This window comes from Mastomys coucha, unplaced genomic scaffold, assembly GCF_008632895.1.
Source record: "Mastomys coucha isolate ucsf_1 unplaced genomic scaffold, UCSF_Mcou_1 pScaffold1, whole genome shotgun sequence".
Classification (NCBI taxonomy): domain Eukaryota; kingdom Metazoa; phylum Chordata; class Mammalia; order Rodentia; family Muridae; genus Mastomys; species Mastomys coucha.
Window position 1 is genome coordinate 59,460,441 of NW_022196891.1, and position 21,086 is coordinate 59,481,526.

The 21,086-nt window shown below is 42.6% G+C and overlaps 1 protein-coding gene and 1 long non-coding RNA gene across 9 annotated transcripts in view; one reads left to right on the forward strand and one right to left on the reverse strand.

Moving 5' to 3' along the window:
* Positions 1-5,990, forward strand: part of LOC116102513 — a 29,261-nt gene extending 23,271 nt beyond the window's left edge. For 2 of the 3 annotated variants that reach the window (XR_004123211.1, XR_004123208.1), the window contains 2 exons: positions 4,784-5,545; positions 5,647-5,990. This is a non-coding gene — a long non-coding RNA (uncharacterized LOC116102513). The remainder of the gene's footprint in view (positions 1-4,783; positions 5,546-5,646) is intronic. The other variant, XR_004123209.1, reaches the window with a different exon arrangement.
* The window catches only part of Dnm3 (dynamin 3), a 486,761-nt gene that overhangs the window by 12,666 nt on the left and 453,009 nt on the right, over positions 1-21,086 (reverse strand). For 4 of the 6 annotated variants that reach the window (XM_031387157.1, XM_031387138.1, XM_031387130.1 and 1 more), the window contains 3 exons: positions 19,985-20,149; positions 11,970-12,196; positions 11,060-11,296 (listed from right to left, as the gene is read on the reverse strand). In XM_031387157.1, the coding sequence (XP_031243017.1) occupies positions 11,060-11,296; positions 11,970-12,196; positions 19,985-20,149 (629 nt within the window). Of the gene's footprint in view, positions 1-6,327; positions 6,634-11,059; positions 11,297-11,969; positions 12,197-19,984; positions 20,150-21,086 lie in introns of those variants that run through there. The other 2 variants (XM_031387163.1, XM_031387146.1) reach the window with 1 other exon arrangement.

Here is a 21,086-nt window from a genome sequence, read left to right on the forward strand (position 1 = left end):
GAAAAATTGCTTTGCTGTTTCAAAATAAAAGCACAAAATCTGAAGATTTAGAAAGGACTAGGCAGTAGCAACATTTCCCTGTGCCAAATGACACCTGGTGAGTCAGAAGCCCAGTTTTCAATGCACCACACAGTACTCTTTTGCCCTTTAACTGGCAAAAATGGAGACAAAGAATTGGTACTTCTGGCTTACTCAACAGTGTTCTCAAAAATATCCAGCAGGGGGCGCTCTAACATGCTTTTGAAGCCCAACATTTAAAAAACAAAACAAAAGAAAAAAAACTAAAGCAAACAGAAAAACAGAGAGGCATTGTGCCTTTCGAGCTGCCATGCCAATGAACAAATATGCGAGGAAGACCAATTAAATGCTCAGAGGCCAAGCTACAGCACTTGGGGGAGGCGGGACACGTGCGAGTAGCCCACAGTGTCTCCTTTGCAGGAGCGGGTAGCTGTGAAGCAGTTAAACAGGGCTGGGGCTCTCACAAAAGAGGGAGCGAGACTGACTTCTGGGCAAGCCTCGAAGTTATTCTTTCCCTCTGAAAGGATCTTATTGTTTCTAGAGCAGCCTTGAACACTGGCTCAGAAACCACATTTTAAAACAGAATTTTCATTGTTGGTTGAAGGAGCTACCGAAATGCCAAATGGCTAAATCCCTTACTCGGTGGCTTGTTGGGTGGTTTTTCTTCTCCTTCAAGTCAGAAAAAATGCTGTGTTTGTAAAAATTGGTGCTAAAAGGGCAAGAAATCATAGGTCCCCTGGGCCATGTAAAGAAGGAATTAGAGCTTACAGGCACACACACACACACACACACACACACACACACACACACAGACACACACACACACAGACACACACACACAGACACAGGCAATGCAAAGCATTTATTCAAGAAAACAGTGAGGAGTTTACAGACTAAGAGTTCCCTTCTATTCTAGGCAGTGTTTGGAGGTGTAATAGTGAGTGGACGTTCAACACGATCTGAACAACTTTACCTAGAGGGAAGCAGCCAACGACCCCTTCTATTCTCTTGCCGATATGCAGGCAAAGTTTTTGTCTTACACCTTGATGGTTATGCCCACATCTAAAAAGTTTTATACAAGCTCCTGCAGAAACTTTAACTAGACCAGTTCAGACCAAGAGTCACTAAATAAAGCCAGTCTAGACAGAAAATGTATGGAAACCATATGTCTTTCAGGCATCTCTCTTACAAAGACTGCCATTGCCCTGGTGAAATCCTTCACAAAATATGCTCTTAGGAAAAAACCAAACCAAACCAAACCAAACCAAACAAAACAAAAAAACAAAAACAACAAAAAAACGGTGCTGCATGGCCATGGGGAGAAGAGTGCTTAAGAGGACGTCTGGACTCAGGGGAAAATAGAGCCGAAAATGTTTATAAATGCGAGGCTCTCATTTCCCTGAACATCTGTACGTGAGCAGTTTTGAAAGGATGGGCCAAGGTAGATATCATTTATATTTCCATTGTTCTTCCAGGCTTCCACAGAATGTTAGACAGAGGGATCTCAAAGCCGCTCTGTTCTCACCCGCAGAGAGCTGTTTTGAGTAAAGCTGTACGTGGATGTGGCCAAAGAACTAGAACATTCTCTTCTGATTATTACCTCATCCTGCCGGCCTGCCAAACACAGCTAGAAGGCAGGTGTCCGCCATAAGTAACTAGCGGAAGACTGCTCTATAGAATGGTGTGTGGGGCCAGAGAGACAAAGGAAGTCTGGACAGGGATGAATAAAGGGGGGTGGTGCGCTCCAAGGAGGTTGCAGTAAAGAGGAATAGTCCTAAGCCCCGTGTTTCTAATTTAACATTGCCTTCTGAACAAGAGGAGACAATTCTCTCTTCCCTACTCACACAATTACACTTGGAGATACACTGTAATTTTAACCAATGGTATAGATTCTGCAGAGGGAAAAGTAAAATATGCAAATTACCATGACCCCCCCTCCCCTAGCCCCCAAATAGCATCTCAAATGAAAACTACAAAGGGCTAGGGAGAGCATGAAGCCAGCGAACACTGCCAGGGTCCCTTGTGGCTCTCTACACTGTTTTACTGAAATTTCCCGCTCTGCAGGGAAGGGGACTGGGGAACCAGCAGGAGTGCCTCCAGGTACTGTCCCTTCACCTAGAAGACTTGTGAGTTAGCAGTATGTGCCAGACAGACTCACAAGGGGCTCTTCAGTGAGAACAGCAAAAGCCGTAAGATCCAAGATCCAAGATCCGTGACTTTAAGAAAAAACAGCCGGGCTGTGGTGGCGCACGCCTTTAATCCCAGCACTTGGGAGGCAGAGGCAGGCGGATTTCTGAGTTCGAGGCCAGCCTGGTCTACAGAGTGAGTCCGGGATGGCCAGGGCTACACAGAGAAACCCTGTCTTGAAAAACCAAAAGAAAAAAAAAAAGAAAAAACAAGAAGCATCATTAATATGCTTATTCAAAGACAATCATGTTTTAAAGATTAAAAATTCTTATACTGGTTTTCAAGTATGAAAATATTAAGATGTGGAGAGAGTCATTTAGAGTACTGGGAATATTAAGGCACTTCATATTGCAGGGCAGAACGCTAACCACTGTACTTCCACGGACTATTATTTCAACATCTCCTCGATACGGAGTCCTGCACTGAGCTGCAGATCATTTGGCTTGGTTAGTTGAAGTCTCCTGGTGAAGAGGTTACGGGGATTTTTCTTGAGTGCTCCTATTTATTGGCAGTTCTAAAGCTTTAGGCTTTCCTGCTAATGGTTTGCAGAGTTTGGGTTTTATTTTGGTGTCAAACCTAGATATGTGGAGGGAAAGTCCTGCCATGGTGTGTCTAGTTAACACATCCACCAATGTCTCCTTCATTTTCACCCCAAAGCCAATAATTAAGATACTGTAGAACTTGTCTGACACAAAGGTTTATTATTGTAGTTATTAAAACAGTTTCCAACACTATAGGGAATGGTTTTTAAAAACCAGTGGATGTTTGGCTTAGATCTTTTTTAACAGTTTTTCCTTGTGAATGCAACCGTAGTGGCAGAGAGTGGGCACATCTTGTGGTGTTGGACCTGGGGCATGGTACTTAAAGAAAAGTTTACCTGAAAGAAAAATTTCATTCAGTCCTAAAATTATCTTTGAGGTCATGCTATGAACTTAAAAGAATACACATGGTCCAGAATTTGTCTTATGTAAGCATTCATTGACAAGCAAGCAACTGAAGGATTATAAAATACCTTATATGTTTTTTCCCCCACTGGACAATATAGTATACACCTAGAATCTATAATTGGGAGGTAGGGACAGGAAAATTAGGAATTCAAGGCTGGAGGTGGCTATAAAGTAAGTTCAGGGACATAGTAGACAATGCGAGACTTTGATTCAAAAACTAAGAACAAAACAAAATAGCCAAATAATCTATTTATAAGTGCCTGCAAATTAATGTTATACTGAAGTATGCAGATGAAGGGGACATCTAGATGCTGCTGCTTCAGAATATCTAAAGCCAAATTTGAATTTTACATGGTGAGGAAGAAGGGATATTTGGTTGTAGACTAAGACCATTTTCCGGATTATACTGAAAGCCAACTGAGGCCTTCTCAGTCTGCGCACCCTTTTTTGGAGGGAGAGTGGTGGAGACGAGTTAGGATCTTACTTGCCTCATGATGGCCTGAACTCACTTCGTAGCCAAGGCTGGCCTTAACTTCACAATCCTTCCGCCTCAGCCTCCCAAGTTTCCGGGCTTAGGCAGAGATCATCATGTCTACCTTTATCTTTATGTCTCAGTTTTCAGATCTTCCCTTGAAGCTTCGGCTATGTTTGTGGTAAGAGTATCTAGGTTGGTTCAGTCTTTGTTTTCTTCTCTCTCAGTTTCTATATCAGCCTTTCCACCAAACAGACCAGAAAGGATGCTGCTCATTGGTGACTCTCATGTTGACCTGTGCATTCATGGGCTTGCCATACAAGTGGTGAGCAGAGTCATTATACCTTGTCTCATTTTCTGGTGCTTGGACCACTCCCTGTGCAGGAAATTTCCTCTCTCTGAGCAATTGAAATCAAGAGGCTCAACACTACCACTGATGCTGAGCTGTGGAGAATTGGCTAATTGCCATTTTGATTATGTCCCTGTCCCCCGCCGCCCCCCCCCCCCAATGAATGGAATGGGTTCATGTGATTTACGTGAACTGATTATTCTTACTGAAAAAGAAAAAAGAGTGGCTATTTCTCAGTGCTTGTTGGGAATGCTTAAAAATAAGAAATTAGAGCATTTGGTATTTGTGGTTTTGCCTATCATGTGGCTGCGAAGCCTGAGAAGCAGCCAGATGCAAAAAGTGAGCAAGCCCTGGCATGGAGAGAGTTCCTGAATACCTCATGGCTTTCGACATTGCCCCTGTGTTGGAGTTCTATTTTGGGCTAGAGTTGCCATGTGATCTAAACATGTAAATGCTCAAGTAATGTGGCATCTATAAACACATAGTGTCTCTCAGGCCCAGAGCCTTCCCAGAAACCCCCGCACTCTGGCCCTGACAATTCTAGCCAGACTAGAAGTGTAATATCCTTTTGGCAACAGTGTTGGTGAGCCAGATGGGAACCATCTGGCAACTAAAGGGTGTAAATATGTGTTTAGGGTTAGAGGCTTCCCCAGACAATGCTTCCAATACGTTGGCATGGGTAAGCTAAGGAATGTCCATGCCAGGCATTTAAAAATTCTATGTTTAAACAGTGATAAATGCATGACGAGCAGGCAGAGCCAACACGCACTTGGCTAACTCTTTCCCGCCTTTCTTCTTCTGTTGCTGCAGTTAAGTGTCCCAGGCACATTCACAGAGCAAGATGCTGCACTGACAATGTTATTTTAAACTTCCTGTCTGTCTGGTAAGGTTTTTCTAAGTCTCACTTTTTAATCTCTCATAGTAGCTGGCGAGTTGGAGGAAAGGAAAAGAGGAAATAAATAAAAATCCTCCAGCAGCCTATTCTTAGAGTTCGCTGCTTGGATAAAAGTTAGACATGAAAGAGGTGCAATTCATACACTGCGAGTCTCTGAGGCCTTTGAAAAATAGACCGTCTAAGCAGGAATGCCTAAGCGCGAAGGGTTTCTTGAAAATTGCTCTTTCCTTCCAGCAAGGGGAAGGAAAGAAAGTTGAGCCCTAGCTTGCTTATGTGCGTCCGTAAGTCTTGATGTCTATTTACACATGGTGGAGTATTCCCCCCTTTCTCTGAGCTGACACCAGCTTGTATACGGGAACACTCGGTGGATTACAGCTGGTGACAGTTTGCTGCTGACTGGGCCACAGGAAAAACAATCAGCATCAAGTCTGCATTTTTCCCTGGCCGGGGCCTCTGTCTTGGCTGTCATCCTCTATCGATCAGGTGAACCCCAGGGCAGGACTGGGCACCCTGAAATGCAGAGGGGCTTGTCCTGCAGTGACCGTGCTTAGCGACTAAAGAGCTCCAAAGGGAACAATGTCAGAGCTACTCGCTCTCTCTCGACACAAGACACGGAAGCCGCCGTGTTTGCTTAACTGAAGGCCTGCCACCCACTGCTTGGCTAACTGCAGCTTACGGTAGGAGGAGCTGTCTCCTGTCTGCATTTATGTTATTTGCGTTTGCATGACGGGGATTTTTTCCTAATTTCCCTTTTCGCTTTTACTTTCCTGCAACATAGGATATGTGGGAAAGATTCAGACACAATGAAAAGAGAAAGGCCAGCGTTGAGTCTACCTACACACTGCCACAGAGTTCACAGATCTGACCTGAGAGACACTGGGGCTGTCCTCGCCTAGACAGACCGCCAGGCATCTGGACTGAGGCTGCATGGGAATGCCTGTGTAAAATCGACTCTACTTCGTTAGGCTCAAGGAAGAAACCACCAAAATAATTTGACTTTCACTTGAACCATATTGAAAACAGGACCTGAAGAGTAAAAGAAAACCTTTGACATTAACCATTGCTTCCTTTCAACAGAATAGTACATTGTCCTGAGAATTAAACAGTACACTGGAATAAGAACCGTCATATAAATAGAATGTGCTTTCGGAGGGGCCTTAAATTAAAGTGGACACTTTTTTTTTCAGAGAACAGTGGTTGAAATTTTAGTTTTATGACAACTCATGTTGAACCTGCAGCAAATTATTAATTACATTTGGAGGTTTCAGCACCAATTTATTTTTAATGACACGGTTGCCTCATGAAATGCCTTGAATGTAAGAATTTGTAAGGACAACCTAAAGTTGTTCTGTTTTTAGCAATTATATTTTTGAGCTATAATATAGTTTCTTTTTCTTTTTTACTTTTAAATCTAGTTGTTAAAAAAAATTAAAAAAACCAGTTCCCTGACAATCCAGAATGTCTGAGTATGATTTTTATTTTTGTTCTGTGAGGAAGGCTGGCTAGTCAGGAGAGCAGAGAGCTCGCCTGCAGCTGACATCACAAGTCACAAGGTGATTTCACCCTTTGTCCAAATGACACTTGGCTGCTAAAAACACCACCCTTTTAGAGAGCAGTCGAGGAGAGGAGAGGGTAAGTCAGGATGTTTCCATGTGTGACCGAAGGGGAAGGACACCCAGGCTAGTCTCACGGGTTGCTTAATTTCCATGTACTCTGAGCCCCACGACTTCAAGGCTCGACTGCTTCCTCCTTCACGGCACCAAACCTTGATGTGAGGGACGCAAAGATAAAAGAAGGATGGGTTGGTGGTTTGTCCTGGCTTGAAATTTAGGGAACTGGCTTACAAAGATGAACAAAAACCTCAAATAAAACAAGGAGACTTTATACCTCAAATAGAAAGGATGCTGTACTAACTGTAACTTACAACAAATAAAATGTGTGAAAGAGTTGGGAATTACCCTTAGGTGATGCAAGGCCATCGAGATCAGAGACCAAACATTTAAAACAAAATTATGATGAAAACCAACTGGCCCTTAACTTTTGTAATATGAGGCCTCAATTGTTTCAAAAAGGGGCATGCACATCCTTCTGCATAGCTGTGTGCTCTGGGAAGACAAAGATACCATGGAAGACACCACCGAGAAACTCTGGGCAAAGTCTTGGTGCTGCCCTGGGCTTGCACACACACCGTGGGGGCTTTGTCTCCCTCGAAGGGCTTGCAAGAACATTGCTTAAAGGACCAGTTCTTGATTTCCGTCAGCTGGGTTAAAGCAAAAACCAGGCTTGTGGCCATTTTTAAAAGAAACCATCAAAGATGCAGAACGAGGGTGGGTCGGAGAAAGTTCTTCTCTAGCTCAACTCTTTTTTTAAAGTGGACTACTGAGTGATGAGGTAGGGGAAATCTGCTTTCCCTTGGCTAGAGACCCTTCCTCCCACCCTTAGCCCTTTTGGCCACTGCCAAAGAGCTTTGTCCTAGGGAAGGGGCGGACAAGGGTAGGGAGCAAGAGGGGGATAAGGACAAATAAGCAAAATAGTGCCAGAGTTAGCTAGTGCCAGGAAAAACACACCCGGATTCAGCTAATTTGTTCTGTTAATGTCAAAGGCTACACTTGCCAATTATCTCATTTCAAGAAGTGGTAACTGAAAATAGCTACGCTAATTCTGAAGTTGGTGTCTGTCTGATCAGGATTGGGAGCTGCAATTGAGAGAACCAGGCCCTGTCTGCTTGAGACCATCCTTCTAAACAGAGACAAGGCTGTGTGGACTTTCAGACTGTTTTTTTTTTTTTTTGTCTTTTAAGAGAGCTTGAATGGAGGCAGGAGGAGACATGGGACAGTCCAGATAGTCAAGCCATTGGGAGAAAATGCCCCAAAGATAACAAATTTGTGTACACCTCGCTGACTAATGGCAGGAGTATCCGTGCTAGTGGGTCTCTCTGGGATGCTCCTTACTTTGGGTGGAAGTAATTAAAACCCATGTGCAGTTTGCAGTGTTTCCTGCTCTCGAACCCAAAGGCTCCAAAACACAGAAACCAGAAGAGCAGAAACCAGAAGAGCAGATGGCTGGGCAAAGCTGAATCAAAAGTGACTCCAACCCCTTGCCCCACCTGCCCCTGTATATTTGAAATGGAAAGATACAGTAAAGATTCTGGTTAAAAAGATGGAAAACTCAAGGTTCCTGGGCCACGCCAAGGGCTTTGACGACCTTGGAATAGGGTGAAAAGAAAAGTCGTGGTCACTGGTTGCTAAATCACTCAGAGTATTGGGAGGAAAACTGGCTAGGCACACACTAGGTGTGGCTTAAAAAAAATCTTTTGCCTCTAGAAGTTCTGCTATTGCCTTTGTGAGAAGAAAGGCCAGCAGGGAACCAGAGGGGTTAGTTACCCTTTGTGCTGGGCTGTCGTGGGAGTTTCTCTAGATTCGGGTTGAAAAAGGACGAAGGTTCCTTCACAAAGCAAAGAACTTTGGGGAGAAGCAGATTGGAGTTTTCTCCTTGAAAAGCGAAACACCATTTGCTGGGAGATGATGGAGAGGGCAGCTTGATTGTTTAGTTTTTAATAGAGAAAATGGAAGCAAGTCTCTCTCTCTCTCTCTCTCTCTCTCTCTCTCTCTCTTTCTCTCTCTCTCTCTCTCTCTCTCTCTTCCTTTCTTTCTGAAATCTTAAACCCCATTTCTGGCTTGCATTTGGTAGGATTCTTGCTCTGGCTTTTATTAAAAACAGACGTTGTCAGTTCAGAATCTTCCATCTAAAGCGGGGCTTTAATAGGCGTCAGGACCCTGACCGGCCTCCAGCTCTGCTCAGGTGACCCCCGCCACAGGGATTCCCTCCCAGCCTGCTCTGCTGGCCCTCAATCTTGAGGGCTCAGCACAAAGCAACCAGATCTCTCTCTTTCAATTCTAACTGTTCTGTTTCTGTTTTAAATTCAGGGTGGTACACAAAGCCAGATCAAGTTAAGTCTGGTTTTAACTCCGGAGCTTCTAGAGATTTTTGAATGGCTCAACTGTTGTCCTACAAATTCCCCAAACCTGGCGTCCCCCTTCCTGCTTTGCAGCCCTTGCCCTGGTATTCACATGGGTTACTTACTGACTCCCACCCTTCTGCCTGCGTGCAAGCTCAAAAATACCAAAGCTAACTCCACCCTGCTTAGCAAATCAGTTTAGCATCTGAAAGCTGATTTTTCTGAAGAGCGCTGGCAAGCTAGCTTATTGGAGACCAACAGGAAAAGCAGTGAAGCGAGCAGGCAAAACTTGCACACCCATTCCTGAGCGCTGTACAGCCACAGGTCCCTCTGGCTCCTTCTCAGAGCAAAACAGACAAAACAACAGAGTTCAAGGCTCCCCTGGGACTTTGCCTTCCCACTCTCACATCCCCCCCACCACCCCCTTTTTCCCCTCACAGCCTCCATACCATCCTGGCACAGCGGCAGACACTTTCCCAGTCAATTTGAGGTTTTCTAAAAACAATAAACTTGATCTTGCCTGTAGCAACATTCAATGTTGAAATGTACATTTTTGATGTGGAAAGGAAATTCTTATGAATGCTCTGCAGCACCATGGTTGCCCGTTAGAGTATGGCTTTACTTTCCTAAGGGACAGCCACCACGTCTGTATTCTCCATGATCACAACATGAGGGATAATATGACTGACAGCTAGTGACTAGAGGCCAGGGATGCTGTTAATCATCCTCAAGTGCACAGGAGAGCCAGCCATAGCAGAAATGTCAGGCTCTGGGGGTCTCAACTGCCAGCCCCTACTGTGGTGGCCGATCCTGGACTCTAGAGGCAGGCTGTTGGGGATTAGAACCCAGTGGGCTGGCATTGGGCAGGCTGTTAACCTCATTGTCTGTCTGTAAAATGTAAATAGTAGCCTATTTTATTGGACTCATGAACTTTAAAAATGTGTTTGTGAGGCTTTTAGGACAACATTTAAGATTGAGAGCAACATAAACATTATTAGAAATTTAGCTCAGTTTCAGCTAAATTGAATTTAGAAAGAGGAAAAACCTGGACTGAGTATTTACATGTTCTTTAAGCAGGACTAAAATGGCAGTAATAGTACTGTCTCATCTCAAGATCTGGATGACAATACTGCAAGAGATTTCCTTTGTTTCCTAGATGGGGAACTTATATCTTGGAGGGGAATGAGATACCCAGCTCGTATGACTTCGAAGTCAAGTTATTGCATACACTTTGTCTACAAGCCTCTGTCCATTATCCCTAACATCAAAATACGAGCCCTACAGGTGCTATGGAGGGTGAATGGCACGAGGTGTGATGGATGTAGTGGGGCACATGGATATTCCAATTCTGTCTATTAAAGTTTATCTTCACATACGGGATAATTTTCTTTGTCTTTAAATGTTTTGATTTTGTGGGGGTAAAACTCCACAATACCTTATATCCTTTAAAAAGGTCAAAAAGAAAAAAAAAACCAACCTGTATGTTGACTACATGAAGGAAGGAAAACATATAGCTTTACTTAATATGTTTCAAGTTCTATTGATGGTAAGTTTATATCATGTGACAATTAGACCAGAAAATCTGCTTATAACTGTCAAAGCTGGTTAATGGGGCAGCAGTCTATCTCATATGTAATCTTTATGTCTACATTATAATCTCTGCAGATTTTAAAACAGTGGCAGATTAGTTGGCTAGATGTTACTTGGTTTACATTAAAGTTAGTGATGCTGGGGTCATAGATGATGAGAGCAGAGATGGATAAAGTTCCTCATGTCAGTGGTTTTCTAGGTTCCTTGGGTAATGGAGAAGGCAAGACTCATGCACCCCTCAAGACCTACGCACAGCTTGCCACGACCCAGTGGCAGCTCTTTCTTTACCAGCCTGTTGGTAGAGTCTGACCTAAGGCTTTGAAAGTGCCATTCACTCAGTCCCATTGGATTTGGGGCTCACAAAATGAGACATTAAAATCTGTGCCAGTTGGTTAAGGAGAGGATCTAACGATCACACAGGTTGTCCTAAGGAGCCTGGGCACCACAATGTGTCCTGTGCCCACTGTTTCTACTGCTAGTGTGGAAACTGCAAACGTGGATGGAGAGATGTTTGCAAGTTTTTATTTTTATTTTGTTGTTGTTTCGTTTTGACTTTTTCTTTTCAAATAAATGTTGTCTGTTATGCTCTGAGAAGAGAACCAAGGAGGATCTTGGGGGAACTTCTGCAGCGCTGCTTGCTTACCTTGGAACGCTGGGGGGTGCCCTGGTGGGCCTGGATGGAACTTGCGGAGGGGTTCCAAAGGAGTCACTGCTGTTGGGAAAAGGAGGTAATGGGCCAGGACGGAATGGGACTGGGGGAGCCCCAGAGTGGGGGCCTGGAGAGGGGATAGCAGGAGCTGGTCCACGGCCAGATGTGGGCCTCGGAAGGGGAGCACTTAGAGTCAACCTTCTTTGGGTGGTGGGGCTTGGAGGAGGTGACCTGAGAAAAAAAAAAAGTTTTAATTATTCCACTCTTCCTTCTTGTCTAAATTAACCTTTAAAAAACAGTTCTGTAACACCCTGGTCGCTTTTTTAAAATTAATGAATTAAAATTAACTAACTAAAAATTAAAAATTAATTACTTTTTTGGCTATATAGCTTAGGTACATGTTATAAGATGTCTAGAGGCATAAAAAATTAATGCTCATATTTTAGTTTCCTTCCCTCATTCCACTCTCTGGAGACAATGACAATTGTTGCTATTTCTTCTTAAACATAAGATATGTGAATATTTTCTCATGCATGCAAGCATGTATGTACGTACATATGTATGTATGTATGTATGTATGTATGATGGCCTACACTCTGGTTTTTAAGCTTATCCTTCCATTTGGGACACTTGGCACTATTTTACTCTTTTAACCACTATCAAGTTTCATTCTAAGGATGCACTAAGCATGTTCATGAGAAGAATTGGTGCACTCTGACCCCTCTTTCCCTTTGGGTTGGCATTGTCTTGGGAAATCATCCTTAGAAGCTGAGAGTGGGGAAGCTCAGTAGAGCTCATGCGCTCAGGAGAGCTCAGGCACCCAGGACAGCTCAGGCACCCAGGACAGGAGAGCTCAGGCGCCCAGGACAGGAGAGCTCAGGTGCTGCTGGGCTTCCTCCCTGACCTTCTGGAGTGCTGGAGCCAGGAGTCATCTACTGGAGGTGGGGCTGGGGTGGAGACAGTGGCTGTGTTGATGTCACCAATGATGGCCAGGGCTTCTTTCAGGGCTTGGTACATTCGGAGCATCTCATCCCTGCGCTGAGCCTGCTCCGCAGACTCTTCCATCAGAGTGTTCTGGTCCTCGGAAGAGTAGAGCTGCGCTAGGAGTTCAGAGTTGATGAAGTCTTTCACCTGTAAGAAAACAAAACAAAACAAAACAGATGAGAGGGCAAAACATAGACTCGGTGCAAATCGCTCACTGGGGTCCTCCCCGAGAGAAGGGAAGTACCCACGCGACTGTTTTTTGCCATCTTTCTGGTACAGAGAACAGCTTTCCCTCTGCCTTCTGTCTTTCAAAGAAATGGCGGTAAAGATAAATGGAAGAACAGTCAGACTCAGCTACCCTCAGCACGTGGCTGAGCAGCTATGGGAATGCCTCATGAAATTCTCAGAGCCCACGGCATTTATATTACAGGAAGGTCCTATGAGGTAACTTCCGGCAGTGTGCTGATGCAAAGGAAGCTTTATGGTTGAGGTTTTCTGTTCCTCTGCATTCCTAATCCTTTAGCTAGACAGTTACCAAAATAACCAAATATTACCCATTCAAGGTTTTAAAGGTGTTGATAAAGGCAGAATTAGTAAGTATAAATGGATATCAGATATTGATCACAACTGTATATGTATAAAACTATGCAAGTTGATTTCAAGCAATGTAAAAGAGATTGAGTCTTAGTTGAACAGTATCTTGTAGCAGGATGGTAATAGCGGATGCACAACACAGAATGAGCAAGGACCACACTTTATCAGATCTAAGCATCAGCTAGCCACTTTATATAACTATGGAGAACATATCAGTTAGTGTTAATGCTAGCCAGATATCATTAAGTGTAAGTACATGTTCATATTAAATGTGAGAAAACGAATGCACAAATCAATGAAACACACACACACACACACACATATATATATATTCATTGAAAGTTATCTGATTTTCTTTGAAAGTTATCTGATTGAATTCACCACATAGTGGTAAGATAAAATTAAAACCTCACAATGCAGAAACAAATTTAGAGATCACACGGCTGTGATGTCAAACTAAAACCTAATATATATATTAGTGCTAATTCAATTTGCTGGAAACACATTATGCCATGTAAATGGCTAGGGAAGACAATTTACATTCCTTCATATTTTTTTTTCTCTTTGTCTTCTTATCTTCAAGCTGGTAATCCAGGGCCTTTTGTATAAGGATACATGTCACCATTGAGCTATACTGCCAGCTTAATGATAGTTTAGAGCAGCTAGCAAGTATGATAATTAGTTTAAACCAAGAAAAATAAACCTGTTGGACGTTTTCAGTTCCTCTGTAATCTGAGAAAGCTTATCTGGATTACAAAGATCTAGATAAAATGCCAAAGCAAGAGTATGTGTTTAAACTTCAGGATGACAGGACACCTGTCAGTTAAAATTCTTGGATTGGAGCTCAGGTGTTTTACTCAGATGAGAAGATTCTAAAACACAGTTTCACCTTTAATGGAATTTTTAAAGATTGAGAACACTGGAAGAAGTCAAAAGGGCAGGGCTACAGGTAGGTTAGTTCCTGTAGGAGGGGTCAATTGCTCTCATGGGCCAAGGGGACAGGATTTTTTTTTTCTTTTTGTGTAAAAGAAGGAAGGCATCCAGTTTATCTGGTATACAATCCTCAGATGTTTAGCATGGGGCACTGTGAATATAACTTCTAGTCCTTGTCCAAGGTTAGGCTCACAGTGGGCTGGGTTGCATGCAGCTCTGTGTTGCTGTTCCAGCCTGCCCTCTATGATTTCCAGTGCAGTTTGGGAATTTGAGGGAGACAGACCAACCCAGAGTATGTGTTGACAAGCCTTCGAGATGGTAGATAAAGACAATTGTTGCCAAGTCTCAGAACTTGAGTTTAACCCCCAGGTTCCACATAAGGGATAAAGAGCAAGGACTCTGATTCCTTGCAAGTTGTTCTCTGGCAAGATCTCTGTAGCACTGTGGGTAAACACACAAGCCATAGCCCACACTGGGAAGATAGATAACTGGTTGACCTCACTACTTGCCCAGAGTGAGCAGGGACTAAAGTCTAGTCTAGAGAACTGGTAGATCTTATTTCTTGACAGGGGAGGGAAGGGGAGACAGGACCAGTTCCATTTTTTTTTTTATGGAAAGGTTTCAAATATGTAAAAAATTCTATTTGTAAAAATATCAGTTGAATCAGTCTTGTTGTGGTGAAATTAACAGTTCCCTGTACATATTTTTGTAAGCCAAGAGTGATTCAAACATGGGAGAGATGTCATGCTCACTATATTCAGGGATTGTCTGCTGGGTGTGTAAAGTAAATTTGATCAGCAAGTTTAGGGCAAAATATGAGATCTCTGGTATAATGAGAAGTGTTTAAACTTTACCCACTTGGCAATACAACACCAGGAAAGGCTTTTAACAAGTGAGCAAAACAGGTCATTAGGAAAATCAATCTGGTTGTAATTGGCAAAAACAAAACTGCAAGCTTAGTAGTAGACATGGACCCAATAGGAGGCTATTGTTTGCTATTATTCCTGGAATGATGGGCGTTTCTCAAGGCCATAGTAGAATGGAAAAGATAGGTCCATGTGAATAAACACTACAGAGGAAAAATCATCTTGTGGTGTCTTCATGAGAAAGAAAAGACCAGGTGAAGGAAAGGTGTCCCTGGTGTTGCTTTCTGCTTGAGTTGGAGAACCAAAGATCAAATGACAAAAGAGAAAGTCAGATTTTCAGGGAAGGTAGGAAATGTGGCCTCAGGGATATTTTATGGTCTTTGAGGAGCTATTCACTTCTAAACACACACGCAGGTACCCACAGGGGCAGCGACATCTGCACAGACCTTCCATTGTTGGGTGAGTGTGTTTATCTGTGTGTGCACTTGGATACGAGGTGCATCTTAAAACTCAAAACCAGATGGTTTCTCTGACATCATTCATCAGTTGGGTTGAGCTCTTTACATCTTGCTGGAGTATCACTCAGGAGCTATTAAATACCATTTAAAAAGAAAGATCCAAGAATAGTTCTAAAGTGGGGTCTGAATTAAGAATCAATGGTTCAATTGTGGTATGAAATAATAGGTCCTGATGTTACATACTGAAATTTACCTGCTATCCACTATGCCTTCATTTCTCCATATTCTGAAAGAATGTGAGGGTTGATAGGAGGAAAGATGCATTGCATTATTTTTCCTGAAAGTGGACTAAATTGGCATTAGGTAGGCAGGTAGTGACAGGGGATTACAGAGACCTGTTGCAAAAGTGTAGTTGTCAAGATACATACTTAAAGACTTTGCATGGGTTAATATTTTATTTTCAATGTAAGGAAAAGTTTAGGCTGTCTTCTGGCTAGCCTAGCCTAGTCTTTAAGTGCCACAACTGGAATGTGCAACAACAACCTCGGTTGATAGGGGTGGTGACATTTGGGGGAGTTTCCAGACACTTTAGGGGCTTTCTGAGCCATTTGGGTGTTTGTTGGTGGCGCAAATATTTAAATCGAGGATTCTGCAACATGCACATACCCCCCAGCGAATCTCCTCTTAGGTGAACAGAACAGAACAGACCAATTATGCTTGGACGGGAGATTTGGAGCAATATTTATGCTTTTAATTATAACACCTTATAATGTATACGTCTTTGTGTGGCTCAAAAAAAAAAATTCTCACACACAAAATCCCATTCCAGCTCAAACTCTGCAGGCTAAATAAACAGGCATTACTCCACCATGTCCCACTGCTCAGTGTAAAGGAATGTGAGATCATTAAAAATGTTCCACATGTTTTCCTCCTCCCAACTTTTAACCCTTCGCTAGTCCCCTGAAAGATGTCTGCCTCTTAAAACCTTTGGTCTGAGCCCTGTTTTAACACCTTCACCAAAAGATGGTTTGGTCACGGTTCCCTGAAATCTCTGTCTCTGAAGGGTAGTCAACGTGTGAAATGGCAATGTGGCTCATTCACGTGTATAGCATTTTTATTGAAAATTTCATTTTGTTCATCTGCAGATGTGACAGTTAGGCCACCGTCCTCTTTCCTCCTGTTCTTCCCTGGCTGATTTAGTTTTGTTGTTTTCCTTCTGCAAAATACAACCTCCATAGACTCACAAAATACAACCCCCACGGACCCACAATGCTGGACAAAGGAGGTCAGGGAAATAAGTATGCATACTGCAACATCCAAAGCTCAGCGATGAGCAAAATATGAGGAAGAGTGGGAGTGTTCCTTGGTTGGAGATGAAGATGGGGGAACCCCTTGTGAAATTTTTTTGGGGGCAGATGCCGTGTTTGCCTGATACAAACAGATCATGGTTTAAAGATTAGAATAATGGTCTGGCAATCAGGGCATGTTTCCCACCAAAACGTTGGAAGTAAAAAAATTTACTTCGTTCTCTTTAAGGTTGCCGGGTATGTTTGGAGCTATCACTGAATAGAAGATAAGCAGGAGGGCCCATTGTGGACCCAGCAGCACTACTCCAAGTGTGTAATGCCTCTGGGTTTCATGGTTTTTGTTTGTTTGTTTTGTTTTTTTTGTTTTTAAAGAATTTACAAGAATTTTTGCATTTCACTTTGTATTCTGTGAGTTTGTTTCAATGCGAGTCAGAATGTTTTAAGATTGAAGGCACTGAGACACTATTTCTCATGTTCAAATGAACAATGCTAGTAAAATCTTTGAGTCCTATGAACTCTCTAGGGAGATAACCCTGTGGCTACACTTCCTGGCGGAAGAAGCCCTCTGGGTTGTGAGGCTGACTTACTTCCCAACCCCAAGGCCCTTATCTGCTGCTGAATTTGAGATAGCATCAGACTGAGCATAAAGCCCCGTGGTACAGGTTTGACTCTGACACTCACAGCTGTGTCATCCTGGACAAGTCACTTTCCAGGGCTCCAGTTCTCCGTGTATAAGATGTGAAAGAGAAAAAAAAATGTTTTTTCAGAGGGTACAAACAACACAACGACAACAAAACCACATCTACCAAACATGGTATTTTAGAATAAAGCTGGATTCTTTTAATCTGTGGTGGGGTGAACTAGGAGGGCATGCCATGGGGCTGCTACATGTGCTGGTCTTAAAGTCCCACACAGGGCTTTGTTGCTTTGACTTGAACCTGTGGCCGCCTGTCATAAACTCACAGTTCTGCTGTGCTGCTGTTACCTCGTATGTTTAAGTAACGAAACAGCTGCTGTGTTTCAATAGACAAAGGCTTACAGTATGTCTGAGGCCAGGCATTTATTGCCTGGCTTTCAACTTCTTAAACAATTCCATATGGCGAGCTGAGTGGCAGAACACTTAATGTAAACTTTCAAAGGAAACTGCCCACCGACTTCTGAACTTTATGAAAAGCTGGCTGAAATGTATTCCTTTTCAGGAGGCTGAACAGCCATTCCCGCTTCAAGGGTGAAAGGCCATGGGCTAAGAAGACAGAGAAGCCAGCTTCAGCATTTACTCATTCCGAAGGGATACCAGTTTACAGAATAGGTGGAATTCAAACTTCTTCTTTTCTTAGTTGTGATTCTGTTACTAATTCTCTCATTTTATCAATTCAGATCAAAATTGAAAAACCCAGCTTCCCTGTATGGTATAGGCTCATTGATTTATTAGGTCTGTTTCTTTGTATTTAACAGGATACATCTGGAATGGACAGACAGGCTCAGGCTTTGAGATGCCATGAGAATGTGTGTACCTTGTTTTAAAAAGATTTCACTCTCTATTTGAAAAATATATAATATACATATGAAATGTTTTTATATATAGGCAAATAGAAGCAAAATAATAATACTCAAGAAAAGTTACCACTGTGGGTATTGGAACTCATTTCTGGAAGATGCAAAAGCTAGATTTCTAGCACAGCCAGCCATCACTTCATGAGAATGCAGTATTAGTTGGCTTTTTCCATGTTCCTCTTAGTCTCTGCTTTACCATCTGACCTGGTGATCAGGGCTCAATTGAAGTCTCCTTTCCCATGACTCGTATGTGAGGTCTTTCTCAAGATAACTGGCAGAGCTTCTCCTCCAAGAATAATATTCCGTTAGGTGAGTGTTTGGACATTTCATTAAAGCAAGTAGGTTCCAGCATTGAGGAGCTAGGGAAATTGCAGTAACCCATGTGTGTTGTCTGTTTTTGTTTAATTTTGGAGGTGAAAGTAGAATAGATATTGCAGTAGGATTTTTTCCCCCTTCCTTTTAACTAATTTGTGTCAAGCTATTTCTCAGAGCCACAGACAGGAAGTATGAGTTCCTGTGCTGATGATTTAATATAGTGCAGAGCAAGGCAAAGCTTGAACCAAAGGCAGGAGTAATGACTCTCAGCAAAACGGTGGAAAGATAAACGATCCCTAATCAGGAAAATGTTTAAATAAGCAAGTGGCTGATATACCACAGCAAAACAACCTGAATCCATTGACACAAAGTCAAGAGGGTAATTTTGAAGATACACAGACTATTTGCTTGGTACTTCAGATTCGTCTAAATGGCTTGCAGCCACATCTGTCACATTCTGACGGCTCTGTGAGGTCCCTTCATGCTCCCACTGAAGTTCAAGAAATGATCGACTTGAATTCAGAGGGGGTTACAGGCTTCACTTCAGGTCAGACAGCTGACCACTGACCAACCACAGTGATATTTATAGTTTCTACGTTTCCCAGCTCATTGCTTACCTGCTGTGTGGACTTCAAAGCATCATGTTTATCTTACTTGGATACACAAACATAATCAAATACAAGTTTGGTCACATGAGTACTCAGGGCTTCTTAACATCAAGGCACATATAACTCCAGAGGTTATAGGCAAGCAGATTGTCATGAACCTTAGAAGGAAATCTTGAAACACAGAATGACTAATAGCCATATTAATTATTTACACTTACCGCAGTACCTTGGTCACCCTATTCTTTTGGAACAAATCCTCAAGTCAGATACACTCACTACTGCTAGTGGTTTAGGTAGGAAAGACACAAACCCATCGCAGCCAATTGGTTGCATTAGGCCAGCAGGCTTAGAAACCAGGTTTCTCTTGAATTCTAGTTTAGGGTACTTTTCAGTTTTACAATCTCATTTTTGAATTTCACAAGCTTTGTTCGTAACATATCTAAAAGCAGAGCATGTCATGGGAAGATACATATAAATAAAGTGGTTAGTTCCCCTTTATCAGAAAAGCCATCTTCTCTAATAATTAAGTACAATTTGCCAATTGTACTTAACCTGCACAATTTGTCTTTTTTTTTTTTTTTAAGAATGTACTACATCTAGACTGCCACCAACCAAAGAAGGGAAGAGCCAAACAAAGCCAGTAGTTTTTGAATGGCTGCAGTAGTAGGGCTCTGAAAGATTGGTGGTTGTAGCATGTTTACCTCAGGAAGCCAGGCTGAGGTGGACATGGTGGCTCACACCTGGAATCCCAGCACTTGGGAGGCTGAGTCAGAAACAGTACCTTGAGTTCCAGGTCAGCCTACACTACACAATGAAACCTTGTCTCAAAGAAATTGCCCTCCAAAAGACAGTATGACTGACTGCCTAGTCAGGGATTAAGGTAAGATGTCCCTTCTAGTACATCTGTAGTTTATAGATGATAAAAATGATTATATTAGCTTAGAGTGTAGGCCTTAAACTCAAGACCTAGGAGCACTGGCATCTGGTCTCAGTGCTGTGAAGAGGGCGTTTAACTCCAAGGCCTAGGAGTGTTGGCATCTGATTTCACTGCTTACTTTGCAAGGCCATGAACATGGTAGTCTTTGCTCCCTTCCAGAAGACAGCCAGTTAGAAGCAAGTTGATGCTGTAGCTGGAAATTTCCTCTCCTGCATTGGTCACCCACTCAAAGGCAGAGCTACATACTGTGCAGAAAGTGCTTCAACTATTCAGAAACTACCACAGTGACACTCAAGAGAAGGTGCTCAATTTCCAGACATGGAAAGGCTAGAGGCTAAAAGGAGAGAGTTTATAATCACTTACATTATTGATCATAAGATGCATTATTGTTTTTGGAATTAGGTCTCGGATGCATTTGTTGATTATTGACATGTAGGAGTCTACTAGGTTGCGAATGGTCTCCACTTGCCTCTCCAACTGTGGGTCCATGGAAAAGTTTTCTGCTTGTCCATTTTCATCATTTTCAGTCTGACAGAATGGAAACAAAAAGGTGGATTATCTCATATTCTCTCTCGGAATAAAAATACCAAACATCAAGTGATTGGTTTCCGATTTGGACAGTCAGTCAGAACCTTGCAACTGTCTTTTTACTTTGAACTTACCACAGTTTAGCAAAAGTAAACACTCTGATTCCAAATGAAGGTTAGGATGAATAACCAAATAAACAGTGCACCTCACAGCACACCTCGAGAGAACGACCTAATCTTAAGCCATCTATAAACTGGCCAGAGGTCTGAGTCCAAACAGATGATGCAGACATGAGCCTCTCATTGGGAGGAGTCTCCAGGGATCCTAGAGATTACAATGACCTTGATGTAGTTCTGGCACTGCTGGCTCTGCTCTGGATTGGATCAGCCCAGACTCAAAACTCAGTCCCCTAGGACTGGCCAGGAGTCCATGTGAGATCTGGAAGATAATTCATTCTTTCATGCACTTGCTGGAATTCGCTGTGTAAATTCATGCTTCTGTCGTCACCGTGGAAGACTGGCTCCATTGCGGAAAATGGGCCATTTTAACTTCCAATGTGTTATTCTTTGAATAAAGCAGAACCCTTTCATACACAAAGAATTTATTTGTGCAACATGAGCGAGGCATCTGTTTTCTATACTATATGACTTGAGTTAATTAATTTTGGCTTATCCTCCCAGAGGCTGGGCTGGGTTGGCATCTTCATCATTAAGAGCTGACCTATTGGCTTGGCATTGAAATCAATTTAGAACAAATGGTCTCTATTTCAAGTCAGGTTGAAGCATCTAAACCTCAAAACATCATACAGATATTGTTAGCGGTCTGGCTACTTTCTCATATTTGGAAAGATTTAATTATGAACGTAAAGGGGGGGGTGGAGGGTAATTTATTGCTTCTGACATTGGCATGGAGTACTTTCCTTTGGAAATGTACGTAC